Source organism: Aquila chrysaetos, chromosome 12, assembly GCF_900496995.4.
Source record: "Aquila chrysaetos chrysaetos chromosome 12, bAquChr1.4, whole genome shotgun sequence".
Classification (NCBI taxonomy): domain Eukaryota; kingdom Metazoa; phylum Chordata; class Aves; order Accipitriformes; family Accipitridae; genus Aquila; species Aquila chrysaetos.
This window is the reverse complement of record NC_044015.1, coordinates 4731682-4752174: the sequence shown is the minus strand read 5'-3', so window position 1 is coordinate 4752174 and position 20493 is coordinate 4731682. Positions and strand designations below refer to the sequence as shown.

At 42.1% G+C, this 20493-nt stretch overlaps 1 protein-coding gene across 12 annotated transcripts in view; it reads left to right on the top strand.

The window, feature by feature from the left end:
* The window catches only part of DOT1L (DOT1 like histone lysine methyltransferase), a 77844-nt gene that overhangs the window by 46084 nt on the left and 11267 nt on the right, over nt 1-20493 (top strand). For 6 of the 12 annotated variants that reach the window (XM_041128118.1, XM_030034234.2, XM_030034233.2 and 3 more), the window contains 16 exons: nt 948-989; nt 2491-2574; nt 3301-3535; nt 3976-4089; nt 5577-5668; nt 8513-8614; nt 9205-9342; nt 9997-10122; nt 10970-11451; nt 11709-11832; nt 12631-12777; nt 14164-14290; nt 15711-16324; nt 17047-17252; nt 18032-18096; nt 18579-19550. In XM_041128118.1, the coding sequence (XP_040984052.1) occupies nt 948-989; nt 2491-2574; nt 3301-3535; nt 3976-4089; nt 5577-5668; nt 8513-8614; nt 9205-9342; nt 9997-10122; nt 10970-11451; nt 11709-11832; nt 12631-12777; nt 14164-14290; nt 15711-16324; nt 17047-17252; nt 18032-18096; nt 18579-19550 (3670 nt within the window). The other 6 variants (XR_003926184.2, XR_003926183.2, XM_030034236.2 and 3 more) reach the window with 5 other exon arrangements.

Below are 20493 nucleotides of genomic sequence, written 5' to 3'. Positions count from 1 at the left end.
CTTGGGAACTGTTTTCTTATTCTTTTGTGTATTTACAGACCTGTAGCATGCCTAATTGGAATGGGTGCACTTCACCAGTTACCTGTTCAGTCTAGTTGAATGTGCAAATCACACTGCATGGCCTAGCCTTTGGCTGCTTCAGTGCAACGTGTTACACAAACAGTGTAATTATGGACAGTACTATGGTAGTCTGTTAATTTGTTGAAGGTGCATAGATGTACAGTATAATTCCTTCTCATGCTCCAGAATATGCAACTATGCAGAATGGTGGTCTTGTGCTATAGCTTCCACACTGAGTAAAGACTGTGTGGGTCTTTAATTCTTCAGTTTGCTTTGTGGTGTACAGACCATTTCATTCTATTATATTCAAGCAGTAAATCTCAATTTTAGTTGAACTTTCAGTTGCTGTAGAACCAGCCAAAGCTCCATAACAATGCCGATGCATTCACAGGTGTTTTTTTTTCTTTTTTCAGTTAAGGAAAACAGAAACAACTCTGTAGAACTGTAAACTTTTGTGGAGAAATAGTTTATTCCCACACTGAGTTTATGCAATATGATAGTAAGACTATTTTTCTAAGTCTGCTGTAGTCTAATAATGCTTTTGTTAAAGAATATGCTAGAGTGCAGATAAATATTTTAGTGGCGTACAAGAGTGAAGTAGCTTCATTGTCATATATCTCCACTCAGCAGAAGGTTATTTTCAAAGCTTTAAAACAAGGATAGGCAGTGTTGAAGATGATAAAACCTTGTTGAGGCTTGGATTATGTCCTGCTATACAACATGTCTGTGTCGCTAAAAAGAATGAATGTAAATGGCTTCTTGATGTAGCTTATCAGAAGAAAACCAGTCAGAATTTCTGCAGTTCTGCATTTGTCTTAAGCTAATATTTTGTTCTTATGTATTCATCTGTCGTGACTTTGAAAATGACTATCTTTTTCTATTTTCAGCTTGAAAACTATTTTTCTAGTCTCAAAAATCCAAAACTCAGGGTAAGTTTCAGTCATTTTCTGTAGAAAACTCCAAATAATGGAGCAGCCGCTATGAGGAATTTAGTCACTTGTAAAAGATGTACAGAATTGATCGAAAATCAAGTTTTCTTGATAAGCAAGGAACAGGGGCATGGAGCTAATTGAAGTGAAGCATCATATGCCATCAAGCACTAATACAATCATGTTCAAGAGCTTTCTAATAGAGAATTAATGGGGCAGCCGCAAGGTGTTTTTCCCTTGCATTGGAGGTCTATAAAGAGCTATTCATTCATTACAGAACTGAAGTTAAAGACAGACGTGACAGTTTGAATCTGTCCCAGTGTTCGGCTGCATAAAAATGAAGCTGAAGAGTGCTTTGAGATGTTACTTGTGGGACATGCTATCTGAGACATGAAATGTGTTGTCAGTTGCTGCAGTCTGTGCTATTACATGTGGCATTAAAATGCCAGAGGACTTTTGAGACTGTGCTGGGCTGTATTAATCTGAAATAACCGATGGGGCTGGTATTCCCAGTAAGAGAATTAAGTGAGGCCAGTTCATTTAAAACTTCAGGAGAACGTTCATCTTCAGACTGACTTGCTTAGTAAGTGTTGAAAACAGACTAAAGGTAGCTTTGAGACTAGGTTATTTCAGGCTGCTGAATTCAAACTTGGGAGAAAAAAAAGACTTATTAGAGTCAAAAGAAAAAATGCAGGGTGGCATCCGTGTACTTCTGAATTTCCCTGCGTTTAATGGTGAGGCTATTTAGATCTGCCATTTATACCATCTAGCTGATAACTTGCTTAAATGGGAGAGGTGTTGGAATTGCCAGAATTCTTATGCCAATTAAACCTCATCTGGAAGGTACCAGAAAGGCTTTGAGTGAGCGCTTTGAAATTTCCTGCCCTTACTGCCTAGTAGAAAATCAAGTTTAAAAGTTGCTGCTTTTGTTTTTTTTCAGTCTCCTCTACAGACTTGGCTGAAGTTGAATTAGATGATGATTAATAGCTTTGCCATTTCAAGTCATGTAAGATTTTTGAAGTGTTGTAGCAACACATGAAATGTTGGGGTTATAGGTAAAGCTATTGACATATTTAACAATTAAAAAAACCAAAACAAAAACCTGTAATACCAGTCTGTGATCTGGGGTGTGGGATTAGGAGGGGCAGAATAAGGGAAGAGGTTGGGGCTTAATCTCCTTTGCCATGTGGCTGCATGTTTGAAACCTATTATAGTAGGTAATACAATGCAAAAGGGTGACTTGCGCTTACCTTCCTCTTCCCACTGAGTATTGCCTGAGGCAGGGTAAGTTTTTTTTTTGTTTGGTTGTTTTTGGTTTTTTTTTTTTTTTTTCCTCCCCCTTGCTGGTAACAAAAGGTTTTTGGTTTTTAAATAGGCATTGTATGATATGAGCACTTACACCTAGCTCTTGTGGAAGACTAAGCTGGGAAACACAGTGGTCTGTAGTAAATAGTGATAAATGTGTGAGCAAATTATTAAGTCTTCTAAAACATTTATCCAGGAGGAACAAGAGGCAGCTAGACGTCGTCAACAAAGAGAAAGTAAGAGCAACACAACTACTCCAACGAAGGTTCAAGAAAACAAGGTGAACATCCTGCATTTTCATAGAGTAAATGTGTTTTCTCCTTAGCTGTGCATGAACTCGTAATCTGTGTCAGGAAAAGCCTGATTCTGAGGGAAGACTGACTGTGTTTGTTCTGAACATGTAAACTGGTATAGCTGTTGCTGTGGACAAAAATATGATGGAGTGGCTTAAGAGCTGCACTTGGGAATTGCACCACTAATTCTGAAAAAAAGGTATTGCAAGATGAATAGAATAGTTGGTTGTCCACCCTCACTTACCTTCAGCACCAGCTTGCAGAGCTTTCCCTGAGTCATAACCCATTAAATGGAGTTCAAAGTGTGCTGAGTCTCTTTTGCAAAGACTCATTTCCTTTCTCATTCCGTTGCATAATACTGTTAGAAATGCAGTGACTGTTCATGCACAAAAATATGAAGTACTGACTTTTTAATGAAATTCAGTTGAAGAATATAGTCAATACAGGCTGAATAATCAGCTTTTCTTAGACAACAGTTACAAATTTCCTTTTCTGTAATGAGTAAGTCCAGAAGAGAATGAGCACAACTCCTAGGGTGTTTGGGACAGCTCTTATCCCAAGCAAGTCTGCTTCACTGGCAAGTTATTTAACTACAATGCATCAGTTTCCTTTCATAAAATTGTTAAACAAAGTTATTAATGCTTGCTTAAAAGGAGTGCTGTATAGGTAGGTAGAAGTGACTAAAGAGCTTTTGGCTTCTAAAAATCTCTTAGGATTCTGGTGCTGAAGAAGAAAAGGCTGCAGCAAATTCTGTTAAAAAGCCATCTCCCTCCAAAGCACGGAAGAAAAAGCTAAGTAAAAAAGGAAGGAAAATGGCAGGCAGGAAACGAGGACGTCCCAAGAAAATGAACACTGCAAATACAGAGCGCAAGACCAAGAAGAACCAAACTGCACTAGAACTTCTGCATGCTCAAACTGTTTCACAGACATCTTCATCCTCTCCTCAGGGTGAGTTCAAGGCTGGCAGTGGAAGAAGCCTCCTCCTGCCACGTGAGCCTAGATAAGTATCTGAGGCTCTGAATGTGTGCTTGGAGGTCATTCTTACTTTATTGCTAGATTTAGTTTGGTTTTGTGTCATAACTTCTCCCTTGCCACTAAAGCAAAACTCCTCTTGAGATGGTGGTATGCTTCTGTGAGAAGATGGTGATTGAATCTCTCTGTAGGTACTTGGCCAGAAGCTGGAGCTGAGCTGTGGCCGATAGCTTATCTCTGCTGCTGCTGTTCTAAGGATAAATTGTAAATGTCCTTCCAAACAATCAGTGTGTTGATCTAGCTAAGTTACTGGATCTTGCATTGTAAATGACGTGTCTTCTAATGGTAAAGATACTGTACTTGCCAGAAACACTGATTTTCATAGACTGAAAGGTTGTCTTTGTTTACCTCTTCAGATGCATACAAGTCACCTCATAGTCCATATTACCAACTACCTCCTAAAGTGCAACGGCATTCATCTAACCAGCTACTGGTGACACCTACCCCACCTGCACTACAGAAGCTGCTAGGTAAGACTGTCATTTTGTCACTGTGTTTGTCATGGGAACCTCTACTTTGAAGTTTCTGAACATACGGTAAATCAAAGCGCTACTGATAGACAGCCACTATGGAAAGCTGTATATTGAACAGGAGAGGGGGACAGCTTCTTCCCCATCTTCCCCTGCCTGCCCCACTTCTAGTGACACCACCATGAGGTCTCTTCTCTTGGTTGCTGCTGAAGTTGGTGTCTTGGTTTGCATTTGTTTTTTGACATTGTTTCAGCTCTCGTTTGGCACAAAAGGAAATACGCTTGGGTTTAGCAGGAATCCAGAATAACTTTAAATAAATAGAAATGGCTAGTCAGAAATAACTTTATTTTAAATGAAACCAGTCTCTTATTTTTAAATGGTACAGTCTTGGGGAATGTCACTCCATTTTCTCTGCAAAACTTAGAGCAAAGTACATGAGATGCTGTCTGAGATTGAGGTCACAAAGGTGGTGTGGTTGGAAAATAGGCTCCATGAGCAAGAGGTGATTTAAGGAAAAACTTGGAGAGTGGTTTTTTGAGTCTACTGGTTCCTTCCTCACCCCCAACTGTTTCTGGCCTTTGGCATTGGGCATGAACCAGTCTAGGATCATCTGGGAATCTGATGTGATGTTCCTGTCTATGTAGAGACCAAGGGCATCTGTGATACCCTTAACTCCTGCTCTCTTGCTGTGGTGTCTTACAGTTATGACTGATTTATTACCGTAGAGAAGGAGAGAGAAAAAGAGTGATTTAGAGGGATGTTCCATGTTAGGGGTGGTGGGGGAGTGGGTAGAATGACACTTGTCTGGAGAAAACCTTTCTGCAAAAGTCTGTACACCATCTGTTACATGTTTTGGCTGCCTGTGATTGCAGCAGACTGGACTTAATCATGTGGTTGGCTTTATGTTGAAAGGGCCCCAGTGGTGAGGGCTGGGGAGAAGGAAGGTTCATTGCATAATAGGAGACTGGAGATAGAAGGGCAATGACAAGTAAGCGCTCTTTGGAGGGTAGAGTAAATGTGGGTGTAGAGCTTGTCATCTGTCTGTGTGGAGGTAGGAGGAGTACAGCAAGCCCTGTCTTGTGGTGCTGGGAGGATGAGTGCTCTGAGCTCAGAGCTGGTTTTGGCTGTTAAGCTAATCTCTTTTATTATTTCTACTTACAGTGCATTAAAAGCCATTCAGCTCCTCTTTCACCATGCAAACACACCATTAGCACCCATCATCTTCCTCTGTTTTTGAATGTGTTGTCATGACTTCCACTGGGGTACCTGTTATAAGTAGCTAATGGATCCAAAAGTTCAGCTTGCATCAGAAGATGAATTTTCAGCATGCTCTAAATTGATCTTTAATGGCTTGGTCTGACTTACAGTCCAAATAAAAAGCAAGAGAGAGCAAAGAGGGGAGAGGTGTCAAGGGAGCAAATAGGGGTAAATAGGAGCATTGCACTTACTCTCACTTGAAATGTATCATCTCCTTATTTATTTTGCAGACTCGTTTAAGATCCAGTACATGCAGTTCATGGCATACATGAAAACTCCTCAGTATAAAGCAAGTCTGCAACAGTTACTGGAGCAGGAAAAGGTAGGTCTCATTTTTAACATTTCTAAACAAAATTGCCAGAGTGCCAGACTACTCGATGTGGGGGAAAAATGCTGGAGATTGGAATTGTGTACACTTAACACCAGTGCTGCACCAGGCCAATTATAAAGACTCTACCAGAGTAATGCTTAGGCTGAATGACTGTACCTGGGGATTTTATTGCTAACTCGGTCAGTCTTTGTGTGCTTAAATTTCCCATCGGCAAACTGGGAGAGATGCACCTCCCCTCTTCCCTTTGGTGCCCCTCCACCTAATAAGACATACTTCAGTATGTCTGTTTTTTCCTCTATTCTGACATGAAGCTGTGTGTACCTATGCAAGAAGCTGGTATCTTGAACCCTGCCCTTTTCTCCCATTTGGGATTGGCAGCTACTTTTCTTCTCTAAATGTCTCATGGGTCAGAGGAGCAAGAGGTGGGGGTCAGCTTCTCCAGCAGTATGCACTGCTGAATACATTCCTGCCCTTCGCTTAGAGGGGCTTCCCTACATGGATGCATCCTGCTAGCTGCTAGTCAAACTGATCTTAGATAACTAAACTGTGCTTACTCTAGGTAAAGATTGTAGCAACTTTGAATGAGGACTATCTTGAAAAACACAGATACTAATTGCTTGGAGCTGAATATTTTGGTTTTTGACATCTATTCTTTTCCCACCGTAGGAAAGCCTAAATGAATTGAGTACTGTAGCATCAGGATGGCTCATTAAACTTGTAACAGATTGAAGTATGGGATTAAAAAAACCGAACTGTCATCACTGACTTAAGAGACTTAATGAAGCATCCTTAGTATTGATTATCTTAATGTGTTAAGATTGCACTGGTGGGCAAAGTGTAGATTTACTAAGTTGTGGGTTGAAATACATGGAAAGGTGAAGAAAATCCTGCAGCTGTGAAGTGTGGCATTGTTCTCTGCTATGGAGCCATCTCCCCAGCAGAGGGAGGAGATTTACAGCCTAAACACCTTTTCTTCTTGTATTGCTTTACCTCAATTATGAATAATGTAATTGCTTTATAAATTAGCCCTAACGAGAGAGACGGTGCCTGCTACTTCTATGGAGGAACCTTTCCCCATAGAGCTCAACAATAATCTTTAACTTCTGGCCAGTTCCAGCTTTTGGTAGCCCCTCTGGAGCTTTCCTTTGCTCTGTGGCCTTTGCAAAAGTGTCAGCATAAAGCCATAGCATTGTTTTATGGGCTTTTCCCTAATGGGAACTCTTTTTCCAGATGAGAGGCGCTAACTTGTGCCACCCTGTTAGTTACCAGTTGGTGCTGAGGTAGTGTTCATGCAAACCTTTTTTCTACGGTTGTTTCCATTTGTTTTCACAGTCAAACAGCACTCTGAATTTTCAACTTTTTCCTTAAGCAGCATATTTTTCTGCTTGTTCTGCACTTGTCAGGAAAGTCAGCATAAAGTTAACTTACCTCCTTGCACAGAAAATAGCGTGAGAAATGATAGTATGCAAGTATTGTGCCGTACACTGAAAGTATAAATTGAGAGTGTGGAAGAGTAATCACTTTGTGTTGGTGCGACAGCTGTTTCATACTTTAAGACATTAAAATGAGGAATTCAGTATGAATTTTTTTTTTAATGGAGTGTTACACGGAGAGCATGGCAAGTTAAACTTCACAAAGGCAGAAGCAGAACTTTGCTGGATGAGGTGCTGTTTTATAGTCTATTTAATAACTCCCTCTTACATGAAGGTTTTTCAAGTACAAGAAAAATGTTTCTGTAATATGATTTTAAAAAAACCAAGATGCTGTGAGCTGCTAGTTCACCAGATTACCCTTAGATGGTGCTGTCAGCTCCTCCACTGCTTGTGAAGGCTGAATGAAATGACTGATGTTGAAAGCATAAATGTTTTTTTCACCATCACCTATGGCAGTCTGTTTAGCATTGCAGTGACTCAACTGTTTTCCTAAGTTGTTGGCATGAGAAGCAACAAGAACTGTATGCCACGTCCTGTGTTTTCTTGCACTACTGCTTCCCTGCTTGGAAGATCAAGGTGCTTTTTGCCCTTGTCCTCCACTTTTTCTGGAGTGATGGCTCGGTTTCTGCACCATTCCAATTTGGCTTCAGCAGCAAAAGTTGGAGAGAAAGGTGTAATCTCCAGAGTTCGCTCTTCTTGCTGCACTCATCTTTCAACTGGGAACTGAATAAATGAGACTCTTTAACCAGTCCTATCCTTGCCCTTTGCTGCTCACATAGTGCACGACCATGAAATGAGTAAGCAAGTATCTAGTTAAGGAATGTTAGGGGCAGGAAATGTTCTGCAAGTGGAAGGGTTGGGTGGCTCGCTGAAGTAATTTTGGCATTAGAAGTACAAGTGGTTTGGCTTATTTATGACTTTCTTCCTACCTCTCCCACAGTGTCTTTTCATTTACTGCATGTCTTCCATGGGTATTGTGTAGGAAAACTCTGAATTGGGACTCTGGAGATTTAGATTCTGTTCCCAGTTTAGTAACAGATTTCATACAGCTAATCTTTTCCAGTTCCATTTCTGCTCTGTAGAATGTGATTATTACTACTTCATTACAATGCACTAGGAAGATAAAAATGAATTTTTAAGACTGTCCTGATTGTATTTTACCATATAGCAGAAAAAACTACTTAAAAGGTCTTTTCAGCTGACTTAACTTCACCAAGTGTTGAACACTAACAAATAAAGTCTCACAGAAGTCTGAGACAGAGATAGATTAGTTCATACATCTCCCCTCTGAACTCAGATTCACTCCCAGCTTGCTATACAAACTAGATGTAAACACCTTATTAAGATGGACCATGCTGCTCTTGGTGCTAAAAGTGTATTTTCTCACTCTTCCCTCTTCCAGGAAAAGAATGCTCAGTTACTGGGAACAGCACAGCAGTTATTCACCCACTGCCAGGCACAGAAAGAGGAAATAAAACGTCTTTTTCAGCAGAAACTTGATGAGGTAGCCCTGATCTGGTGGAAGTCGATGCTTGTTAGTCATCTGCATGCAAACGTTTTTGATAAATAAATAAGACCAGAGTAGTCTCAGGTCTTCAGGCTCTGTTTTGCAGCAGATCATGCTAAATAATGTGGAATCTGTATCACTCTTTGTTTATGTTTTATCTTCATTGTTGAAATTGTGTGCCACTCTATATCCAAGGGAAGGAGGTGACAGGCCACAGACACTGTGGTATTTTAGTAAAGGATGCATCCCCTGCTGGTTGAACAAACTGTTTTGCCAGGGCAAGTTCAGAAGCACAGAAGGAAATGTGGTGGTTCTCTACAAAAATAGTGTTCTTATGGCTGGCAAGAAACTAAGTGCTGGTTTTAAAGTTGAGTTGCTGGAACACAGCTCCAAGTGAGGTACTTTTGTCCTTCCTCGTTATCCCCTTGCAATGACAAAGTGCCTTGGAGAATGCTGGGGGACTTACTGTGAGCTGCATAGGTTCTGCAGATCTCCTTAATGTCACTTTTGAATGTGACAGTTGTCTGGAATTAGGGTGTCAAGACGTTATTGAATGATCTCTTTCCTTCTCACTCTTCATCTTGTAGTTGGGAGTTAAAGCTCTAACATACAATGACCTGATTCAGGCTCAGAAGGAAATCTCTGCTCACAATCAGCAACTGAAAGAACAGACGAAACAGCTGGAGAAGGATAACAGTGAACTCAGGAACCAGAGCTTACAGCTGGTGTGTACAATGCTTGTGCCTGAGTAGCAGGGTGATGCTCCCATTTATGTAAAGGAGGACAGGTCATGAGCTGAGGGCTGCCCCTGTCTTCAAGGTATCTTAACGAATGAAAGATCATACAACTGCTATAACTTCTCTTAATGGAGAAGAATGATGGGGGAAAGAATGCAAGTGGTCCTTCTTCTTGGTGACCTTTATTTACCTCTAACCAAATGCTGAGGTGACAGTTGGCTCTGGCCTCGGCTGTCCCCCATAAACAGCTTTGCACCTGTATGTGCATTTGTTGCTGAATCTGGATCTCACTGGCCATGAAGTTTGTATAGTGCTTGCTTTGTGGTAGCCGTAACTCTTGTGGTGTTCATTGTGGTAACTCAAAACTGTTACGGTAGGTGAGGGGGAAATCTGGATGTGGAAGTTGGTAGGGAGGGTGAGTGACAACAGTTTCTAAAAAGAACCAGGCTACCTCCTGCCACATTACGTGGGGACTACAGGACCATTTTGATGGCATTTGGCTTAAGCTGAGAGGAGTTTTCAGTGGGCTAAGAAGCTTCTTGCATATATCCAGTTGAAAGGTGGCTGGCTTTCAGCTTGTGCCTTGGCTGGTGTGAAGTGGTGAAAGTTGTCTTTTGATCTGTTTATCCTGTGTCTTTGCAGCTTAAGGCACGGTGTGAAGAACTGAAGCTGGATTGGTCAACATTGTCACTGGAGAACTTGCTGAAAGAGAAGCAGGCATTGAAGAATCAGATTTCTGAGAAACAAAAGCACTGTTTGGAATTGCAGGTAGAAAGCAAGAAACAAATCTAGAGTCACCAACTTTGGGTAGCTCTTGGACAATGGGCCAGTTATGGGTATTTGACTAAATATGATGTTAAAGGATAAGCTAGGTGGCTGCTTTTCTCCGCCCCCCCCCCCCCCCCCTCCTCCTCCCTCTTTTTCCTCCCTTTTCTACCCTTCTTTTTTTTTTTTTCCTTTTTCCACCCCCAGAGATTAAGCTTTCTATTAGAGGATTTTAGTAAACTTGAAGAATAAGGATGTAGATAGCTTTTAAAGGAAGTAGATGCTATGATCTGATTCCTTGGTAATGCTGTGGAAGAACGAATCATGGTTTACCAATAAATATAATTAAAAAGCATGACCTCATGAAAAGAAAGGTCCTGCTTGTTTGCATGTGTGCTCTGATGTCTTGATTCAGGAATCGGTTCCCACAGAATGTCACTTACCATAGTGAAAAGAAATTAAACTCCCGTGTCTGTAGAACTTTTCTTTCCCTGTGAGATTAGCTCTAGAGCTAATCCAGCCTTTTGCTGGATGCCTTGACATGGAGTGACCATTTCCTTCAATGACTGGCAATATTGAGTTACTCCATACTCTCTCTATAAGTTGGAGATATTTTAAGATCTGAAAAGTGCTTTCTAAGAGTTTCTGAGCCATTTCCCTTACTTGTGCCTTTTGGTCTCAAGCTCAGAGCAGCATGTTGAAATTTGTTTCTCAAATTTGGGGTCAATTGTTCTGCTTTGTTCCCAGAAATGGGGCCACTTTTCCTGAGAAGCATATTGAGACAAAACTCCATAACATGATATAATTGTTAAGTGTGGTCTTTAATTATTGTCCTCCTTTTCATTTAAAGATCAGCATTGTGGAACTTGAGAAAAGTCAAAGACAGCAGGAGCTCATGCAGCTGAAATCGTACACGCCGTCTGATGAGTCACTGTCAGTACAGCTACGCAATAAAAACCATTTGAGCCGTGATCCTGAGGCTGATCATGGCAGGTTCCAACTGGAGCTTGAATGCTCTAAGTTTCCTATGCCCCACATCAATGGCATGAGCCCTGAACTGTCCATGAACGGCCATGCTACTCCCTATGAAATTCATAACACCTTTAGCAGGCCCTCTTCCAAGCAGAACACCCCTCAGTACACAACCTCTCACCTGGACCAAGAAATAGTTCCGTGCACCCCAAACCACAGCAGCAGACAGAAGGCAGACAAGATGACAAGCTTGTCCTTACCTGATTATACCAGGTTTTCCCCAGCTAAAATAGCACTAAGGAGACACTTGAATCAAGACCATGGAGTCAATGGAAAAGCAGCAACTAATGAGATACAGAGGTAAGAGTGATCCTTTCCCTGGATGTGAAAGGAGGGGTAATTGCTTGTTTTAATAAGAGTGGTTTATTTGGATTGTGGAAAAATATTATTGAAAGTGGAGGTTTATACACTTTTAAAAGTTTTGTTTCAAGAAAATCAGCAGTGCCAGCTGATTGGGTAAATAAGGTGGTACAGCGCCTTGATTTTGGTACAGAAACTCCTTGCAAAAGAGAAGTCATTAGCTTTTGTATACTAACGATTGTACATCTCTGTTCCAGAGCTGACCATGTCAAAGAGAATGGCCTTACATATCCAAGCCCTGGTATTTCAAATGGCATAAAGCTGAGTCCTCAGGAAACTCGGCCCTCTTCCCCAGCGGCCTTACCAGTTGCAGGCGAGAAGGTAAGAGATCTGCTTGTGCTCAAGTGCAGAGATGTTACACCTGGTAGAACAAAGAAAAAGTTGGCTAAACTAAGGAGTGCAGGCATGCTCCTTTCTGTGGTCAGCTCGGCATGGAAAATACAGTAGGTGTCATACAATAAAAAGGAGCTGGCCAGAGGAGGAGAATACTGTGCTCATGAAAGATGTGCTTACCTCTGAGTTACTGGTTTGCATATGAACTGTGCCAGTAATGCAGTAGGACTTCTTTTTGATCTGGTGCATGTCTACTTGAACTTGAAAAGTAGACTCTTTCACAGTTAAAAAAATAAAAATAGCAAAAAATCATCCACGTAGTTGGTCCAGCCATGAATCATATTGGTGCTCATTTCAGAGCAAGCAGGTGCCCTCCAGTAGGAGGTTACCATGGAAATATTTCTGGCTACTACATCTTCTGCATACAGAGGGCCTGTACAAATTCTGTCAGATGAGTGCTTTTCACAGAGCTCTAACAAAGACACTGGAAAATGAGCTTGCCTAAGGCATCCTTTTTCTTATGCTTGGGGCCAGCAGTAGCTTTAATTTACATATTTCTATGCTGTTGGATATTGCTGTCCCAATAGTCTGGTGTTGGTAACAAAGCTGCTCCATGCATGCCCTGTCTTTGCTATATAGTCATCACTCTCTGTGTAATTCTTTAAAAATGAAAGGGGAGGGGAGGATGACCCACAAAATATAAACGAGCAGGTTACCATTAGTTTAAAAAGTCTTTTCAGTAATAGCATGCGGTTAAGAACATTACTTTCTCTTTTGCATTTACAGGTTTTGAGAGAGAGAACCTCTGTGAGTAATGGAGAAACTATCACCAGCCTACCTATCAGTATTCCTCTCAGCACAGTGCAGCCCAATAAACTCCCTGTTAGTATCCCTCTGGCCAGCGTAGTCCTACCTAGCCGTGTTGAGAAGGTGGTGAGTAAGGGATTGTCAACACTTTCCATCCCTAACTAAAATCACACTGGGCAGTAATGGGGTGCTGTGCTGTGCACCAGAATCCTTAGTGGGTTGTGAATCTTGAACGTCTGATGCTTCGGGGGAGGCTGCTGTTGGGATGCATCCTCTTGGCTCTTAGTCATTCTGTAGATTTTTCCTCTTGTGTGTGTGGGGTGGTGGTATTTCAGCCAGGAAGGAAAGTAAGGTACCTGCCTCAAGAGAATCCTAGTCTTAAATATCTGGCTGGGTGGAAAAGGCGCAGAGTCTGAGGGTTTGTGGCAGTGAAAGCAGAGGAATCACACGTGTCAGTTTGTTCTTAGCCCCTGCTTTCTTGCATGACCCTGGGAGACAAATTCTTCTGCCTCAGTTTGGTCACCTCAAAATTGTCTGTCTTTATTACATACGTGTGTAGGATGAACTTGAATAGCACCTTGAGGCTGTAATAACTTAACATGTGAGTGACTGCTCTGTAGCAGCAGAGAGCAACTAGAGAACTTTTGGGGCCATCTCTTTTTGAAATCCTGATAAGTTCATGCCACACTCAGTGGTAGAGGAGTTTTAAAAAGCCTGGTCCAGTTTCTCATAAATGTCACAAAAGTGTTACAGTAGAGAACTGAGGAGCGTTTGCTGCTTTCACGAGAGCTGTGCATTTAGAATCCATCCAGAGATGCTTGCCTTACAATCCCATATTGGGAAAGCTGGAGTTGTTTCATAGTATTGAATCCATTATCTTTTTCCAGCTGTAGACTTTTAGTTGTAGCAGAACTACAGTCTGCCCAGCTCCAAGCAGAAGTCTTCTGTCCTCAGAGAGAGAGAATGTTAGCTCTGGATGGCATTTCTCACTTCAACACATTGTTTATTCAGGCTACCATTTCACAATTGTTCTGCCTGCTTTAGGAAAACACCGCTTGTTGATCGTACCCTCTGATAGTGTACAAGAGAACATAGGCTAATGCATTTCATGTTCAGTTTGGGGTTGTTTTGGGGAACTTTGTGTGCGCGGGCTTGGGGACATGATACAACCATTTGTTTCCTTTCCGGCTGCCTGTGAAACAGTGGACTGAGGCATTCGTTCTCTGATTGCAGTGCTGTCCTGAGTCTAAACTTTCTGGGACGATGAGCCTGTTCTCCCTCTATCTGCATGGTATCTGTTGTGTGCTAGATACTATTGCAGTATAATTATTCACAGTATTTATTTTTGTCCCATAACATGCTGATCTATGTTTTTCTCAAAACAAGCAAAATCTGGGACGTAGGAAGTAGAGCCACTTTCCTTGTAGATCTACTAATGCATGTGAATTTTGTTTAAACTGTTGACTTTTGAGTATACTTCCTGTACTAAAATGCCTCTTTCTCTCCCCCCAGAGAAGCACACCTAGCCCAGTTCATCAGAGTAGAGACTCATCGACACTTGAAAAGCAGATTGGTGCTAGTTCTCATAATGGCGTAAGCAATGCTGCTGGAAACAAGCCACTGGCTTTGGCTACCTCAGGTAACAGCCTCATCTATGTGAAGGTGCACTGTCTTGTTGTGACAGCACCCCCAAGCGCACGCATCGGAGTTTTCCGAGCACTTCTTGTCAGGTCATTCAGGCAGTAGAGTGCTAGATAAATGTGTGTTTTGTAAGAAGACTTTGGTCAGGGATGATGATGTTTTGAGACAGTACGTGCCTACAGCTTGGCTGCATTCTGGCATGAAGTACTGGTTTGACGTGCCTTTACCTGAACTGCAGCACCTTGCAGTGTAAATAGAAGAATTTACAAAAGCAATTATCTATGTGGATTAAGAGATTCCTACCTGTGGCAAAGTGTTGCATAGCTATGCTATGAGCTGATGATCTGGCTTTAAAAGTTTTATTTTACAGGGTGGTGGAGGTTTTTTAATAACAAAATTAATTTCTTGATGTAGGTCACAATGGTGCCTCATGAGCAGTTGTAAAGGCACAAGTATCCGAGTAGGAAGAAAGGTCAAATGGGAGAGGGTAGGGATACCTTTAAGTGCAGACATTGCTTCTGAACTTGCTCATCTGCTGAAACTGTGGCCTTTAGCTATTCAGGATATGGAAATGTGGACCAGGAAAAGTAGGTTCTAGCATACAGAAGCTATTCTACAGCTGATCCCTCATCAGAGAGTGCACTTGTTCTTAATGTTTACCACCTCAAGGGGCTTGTGTTGTTTCTAGCATCTGTTTTGCAAAGAAGGGCTTGGCTGCAGTTTTCTATAAAACCAATGAAGTATTTAAAAAAATCCGTGTTGTAAAACAATAATATGTTCCCTTCTACCCCCTTCATTTAGACAGCCCAGAGACGAGGCCTTACTGGAGCACTAAACCCATTTATGATACACCGTGACAAATACGTAATTCCCTTTCCAAGCTTCCTCCCATATGGCATTCTTCTGCCACAATTTCTTTGAAGATCCCCTGTCACTTCCTAAGCCACAGCCTTTTGTTTAATTTTGAGAAGGAGGTGAGCTGCATGGGTGACAAAGTCCCTTCTTTTTTGGGGAAGGAAATGGACTGAATTTGGCTGTCCGTTTCCTTGATGATAGGAAGGAATTGAGAGTAGAGGAGCCCTGATTTCAAAAGGCATAATAGTTCAAAAGAAACTTACACTTGAATTCCATTTAAAAACCGGGTAGAGCATAGGATGTCTCCGTATAACACGTGAATTTTCCTGAACTGGCAAAAGAATAGTGAAAAATCATTAACTCTTGACTGAAACCGTCAGCACACAGAGCCACGTTCTCAACTGCACTGTGTAAAAAGCAGCTGTGCGGTTTTCCATGTAATACATGGCCACTGGCTGATCTAATGCAGGTAGAGCTGAAATCACTCCCAGTCATCCCAAAAATCTAGCACTGTGAACTATCACTCAGCAGAAGCAATGATGTATAACTTTCCCTTTCAACAGGTTTTTCTTACTCTTCTGGCTCCGTGGCAGTCAATGGAAATCTTACAAACAGCCCAGCCCATCTTAACCATAGTGTTGATCAGGCAGCTCTGGACGACTCTGGGAGTCTGTTTAACTCAGTAGGGTCTCGGAGTTCCACTCCACAACATCCTTTGCTAATGATGCAGTCAAGGAACTCTGGGCAAAACTCCCCTGCTCACCAGCACTCAACAAGCCCCAGGTTAAATGGCACCTCCCAGAGCCTGGTAGGGGTATTGCAATATGCAGATGCTCAGAAGATGTTTGCCGAAGGAACAAAGGGGGATCTTCAGTCTGATGCAGCGTTTTCAGATCCTGAGAACGAGGCCAAGAGAAGAATCATCTTTACAATCTCTCCTAATACAGGACATGTAAAACAATCCCCTTCCAACAAGCACAGTCCTCTGCCCACGAGCGCTCGGCTGGACTGTGGCCAAGCACACGCGCAGGATGGGAAGAAGCGAGGCCGGCGGAAGAGATCCTCTACTGGGAATCTCAGCGGGAACTCCGGGGTCTCCCCTAAACGCAAATCCTTACCTACTGTGTCTGGACTCTTTACACAACCATCAGGTTCACCGCTCAATATCAACTCCATGGTAAGGGCAAAAATGAAGAGCTCTAGCAAGAAAGGCAGGCCTGGGAAAGCTCTTTGAATTAGAAATAAGGTTCAACTGTTCTATTCTTCAGCATACTTGCAGGCTCATACAGTGCTAGTAGCTAGAATTGGCGTGAAGATCCTTTGTGAAAATGGCCCCTCTGAGAGGCGAGAGAACTGCTGAAAAGTTGGTGAACTATTTCTGTATAGGTAGAACATCTTCAGAGTTCTTTGCTGTCAGAATATTAAAAATTAAAAATAATCTCTTCCCTTATGACAAAGAGCTTGTTTCTGCAGTGAAGTTGATTTTTAGGCTGTAGATTAAATATTTTGAAAATAGTTTAAACTAAGATTGACTAAATAGTGTAAGAGTGCCAGAAGCATATGGCATTCTTGCATAATTAAGCCAGCTATACAAGTTGTGTTCATGTGGATCCTGCAGTGGTAGTTTGAAAAGAAACGTGATTATCCCATGTCTTCATTTTTGCGTTTAAACATAAAAATCAAAGAATGAAAATTAGATATTTTTCCAAGTTATATTTAAGCTTTCATCCTGGGTTCTAATGCAGGGTGGTGGAATATACCAGCAGCAGTGCTAAACAAGCAGCTGTTGGCATATCCTAAAGCTGAGCAAGTTAAGCCTGCTTTTAATATCCTTAACAAGATGCTTTGTTTCTAAAGGGGTAGTCTCATCTGTAACTGCTTTCTTTCCTTCTTGCCCAGGTCAATAACATTAACCAGCCTTTAGAAATAACAGCCATTTCCTCTCCTGAAAACTCCCTGAAGAACTCTCCTGTTCCTTACCAGGACAATGACCAGCCCCCGGTACTGAAAAAGGAAAAGCCCCTCATTCAGACCAATGGCGTTCATTACTCTCCTCTAACATCAGATGAAGAGCAGGGATCTGAAGATGAGCACAATAGCAGCAGGTGAATACAAAGGCATAGGTTTCAGGATGAGATTTCTCTGAGAGCTGGTAACGGTGCTCTAAACTGGAGAGGTGTGTTAAGCCTTCTTTGTTCCCTTTGCTTGGAGACCGATTGCATTATGCCAAGCCTCTTATACAGCTGAAATTGTGAATAGGGAAGGTATTTAAGAAGTAGTACTTGAGTGTGGGGACCTACTGTTGCTGTGTTTGCAAGGCTGATAGAGTCTGGCCTCTGAAAGAATTAGTGTAGAAATGATTTTTTTTTTTTTACTATGTTGCTTTGTAGGAGTACTGAGGCTGTGTGTATAATCTTTAACTAAGAATCTGTCTCCTATTCACTCCCAGTTTCAGCTTGATTCAAAATTCTTCACTTCCTGCCCCAAACTGTTGATGTGTTGCTCTGAAAATTGAGTACTTGCTACCCTTTGCCTGCCTGTAGGGTGCAATTTTTTTCTTGTTTAAGGTGCTGGAAAAGTAACCACTATAGAAATGTGAGCAACAGCCTACTTCTTGTTGTGAAAGAAAAGCAACAATGAAGTCCTCTGAATGTGCGCTAATCTTGGCAAAGAGCAATAATTCTGTAATAGCTTCTACTTAAAGTTTGTGGTGGTTGTTTTTATGCTTTTAAGTTCCTTTAGTGTAACATACGGCAGTCTAGCTGACAGCTTTACATACTCTAGTCAACTGTTAAGATGTGAACATGAGGAAGATAGGTTATGAGGGTGAATGTGCAACCAAAGGTCTGCAATGAGAGCTATAACCTTTTTATTTTCCCACTAGAATTGAGAGGAAAATTGCAACAATATCATTGGAAAGCAAATCTCCACAGAAGACTGTTGAAAATGGTAGGTGTGAGGAATGTTAATTATTTCTTGTAAAGGTTGGACTTGGGAATGGGTGTCTGCCACTGGCTGAAGTTGTTAGTCAGTAGCAGGCTTTTCTGTGCTGCTGAGGGGAGTGCAGTTTTGCCAGGGCTTTGCGTAATTGTGATTAAGACAGATGGCTGATAATTACAGATTTTGGGTCAGTTCTTTCTGTAGTCACAGGTCACCAAAGATCTGACCATTTTTTTCTCTGACTCAGGATTTGGGGAGAGATCTGTAGTACAAAGACTGAGGAAAAAGTAGATCAGCATTCTCAAACTTTCTCAGAGCATTAAACTAAATTTTAAGGACCTTTAGGTGACTTCACAAACATTTCTGCCTTTGGACCAGAAATAGAATTACAGACTGATAAAATGGGGGTGTCGAAAGATAAAACCCTGTTCTTAATGAGCAGATTCAGTGAATGCTGTTTTTTGACATTTATAAATTTTCTTTCAAACTAGGCATCAGCTTATCTGGGAGGAAACAAGCACAAAGCAACGAAAACATGAATAGCAGTAAATGGAAATCTACTTTTTCACCAATATCTGACATCAACCTGACCAAAACTACAGATAGTCCCTTGCAGTCGGTTTCATCTCTGAGCCAGAATTCGCTGTTTGCCTTCAGGCCGTCCTCCGAGGATAGCCTTGCCATCGATGCCAAGATCACAGCACACACAAGGAAAAGCATTGCCATGCCCTCGTCTGGGGCAGATGGGCTCAGCCCTAGTACAAATTCCACTAACGGATTCACGTACAATGGTGGACTGTCAACTGACATTGGTTTACACAGCTTTATCGATGGTGCTTCTCTTCCGCATAAGGCTTCAGATGTGACGACTTCCAACTGCTCCCTGGGTTTCCAGTCGCAGCGAAGCAAAGATGTGGGGGTATCGGAAACAAATCCTTTTTTGAACAAGAGGCAACTCGAAGGCCTCAGCAGCACGAAAGGAGAAGACTTAAATCGGTCAGGGGTCAAAGGCAAAGAAATCGGTGAAATAAGCATTCGTACTGGGGGTTCTTCAGAAAAAAACTCTTTGCAGCATAACGGAAAGGTTGGCAAAGGAAGGGACCGAGATGTGGAGTTTAAAAATGGCCACAACCTTTTCATTTCTGCTGCTGTTTCATCTGGTGGCCTTCTGAATGGTAAAAGCCTTTCTACTGCTGTTTCTTCAGCAGGCAACCCAGCATCTTCTGTTCAGACACACCATCCTTTCCTAAACACTTTGACCACTGGATCGCAGTTCCCCCTCGGCCCCATGGCCTTGCAAGCAAACCTCAACTCGGTGACAAATTCCTCAGTATTGCAGTCCTTATTTAATTCAATGCCAGCTGCTGCCAGTCTGGTCCACGTGTCATCAGCTGCAACCAGACTGACTAATTCTCACACTATGGGGAACTTCTCTCCTGGGGTTACAGGTGGAACAGTTGGAGGTAGGCAGAACTCTTTCTCTGGTATAAGACAGGGCCTAAAGGAAAGTCTGACACTGCCTCTCCAGGGGTGAAACCCTTTCATTTCTGCAGGATGTGAAGCAGATCTGTCCCACATAACCAGTCTCCTCTATCTCTCGGAAATGCTAGGATGAGTTCAGTTCCCCACAGTGAAATCTCATGAGCTTTGTCTACTAGATGAGCTTGTTGTATCACCTTAATGAAAGAATACACCCAGACTTTGTGATTTCATAATGTATGCTTGTTCAGATGTTGCTGTGTTGGAACCAACTTAGGTCTGCCTGCAGGTAAAAGATTTAACTTGTCCTGGTACCAAGTTAAGGATTTCTAACTTGTCAACTTGAGTAAAGGTTGAGATTAGGCCTTGAATGGATTTAGCATGATCCAGGAAGAGCAAAACATCAGTGCCTCTTCAGAGGAGATGGTGTTGGGAATTGCGTAGCATTCTGGCTCTTGAATGGACACGAAGAGCATTTCTTTGCCAGGAAGGGCAATGCCATATGCACCTTGCACTTCTGGGATTCTGCACAGGCTTGGCTTCTGTGGCCCAAACCGGAGACAAGCTGGCAGGACTAGAAGATAGTCTGAACCTGCCGTTACTAAGTGTCCAAGGCAGTTTTTCTTACCTGTCCATAATCATTCAGGCACCATGTCGGGAAATCCTAACTCTCACATCTCTCAGCACATAGATTTGCTGGAAATACAATCTCCCCTCTGCTGCCCTGTAAGTGGGAAAGCAGGAGGGTGGGGAGGGAAGAGCAGCAGTTTGAGTCTTCAGATAAACAACTCTAGAGACCACGTAATCTCATCAAAAGTCTACCCGTGTGGTATAGAACTGACAGTTCTTGGGTCTGACCATTTTTCCTCGTGGCATTTAGAGGTTGGCAGTAGGAAAGGTAAGTGAAATCTTTTGTACCTCCTGGCC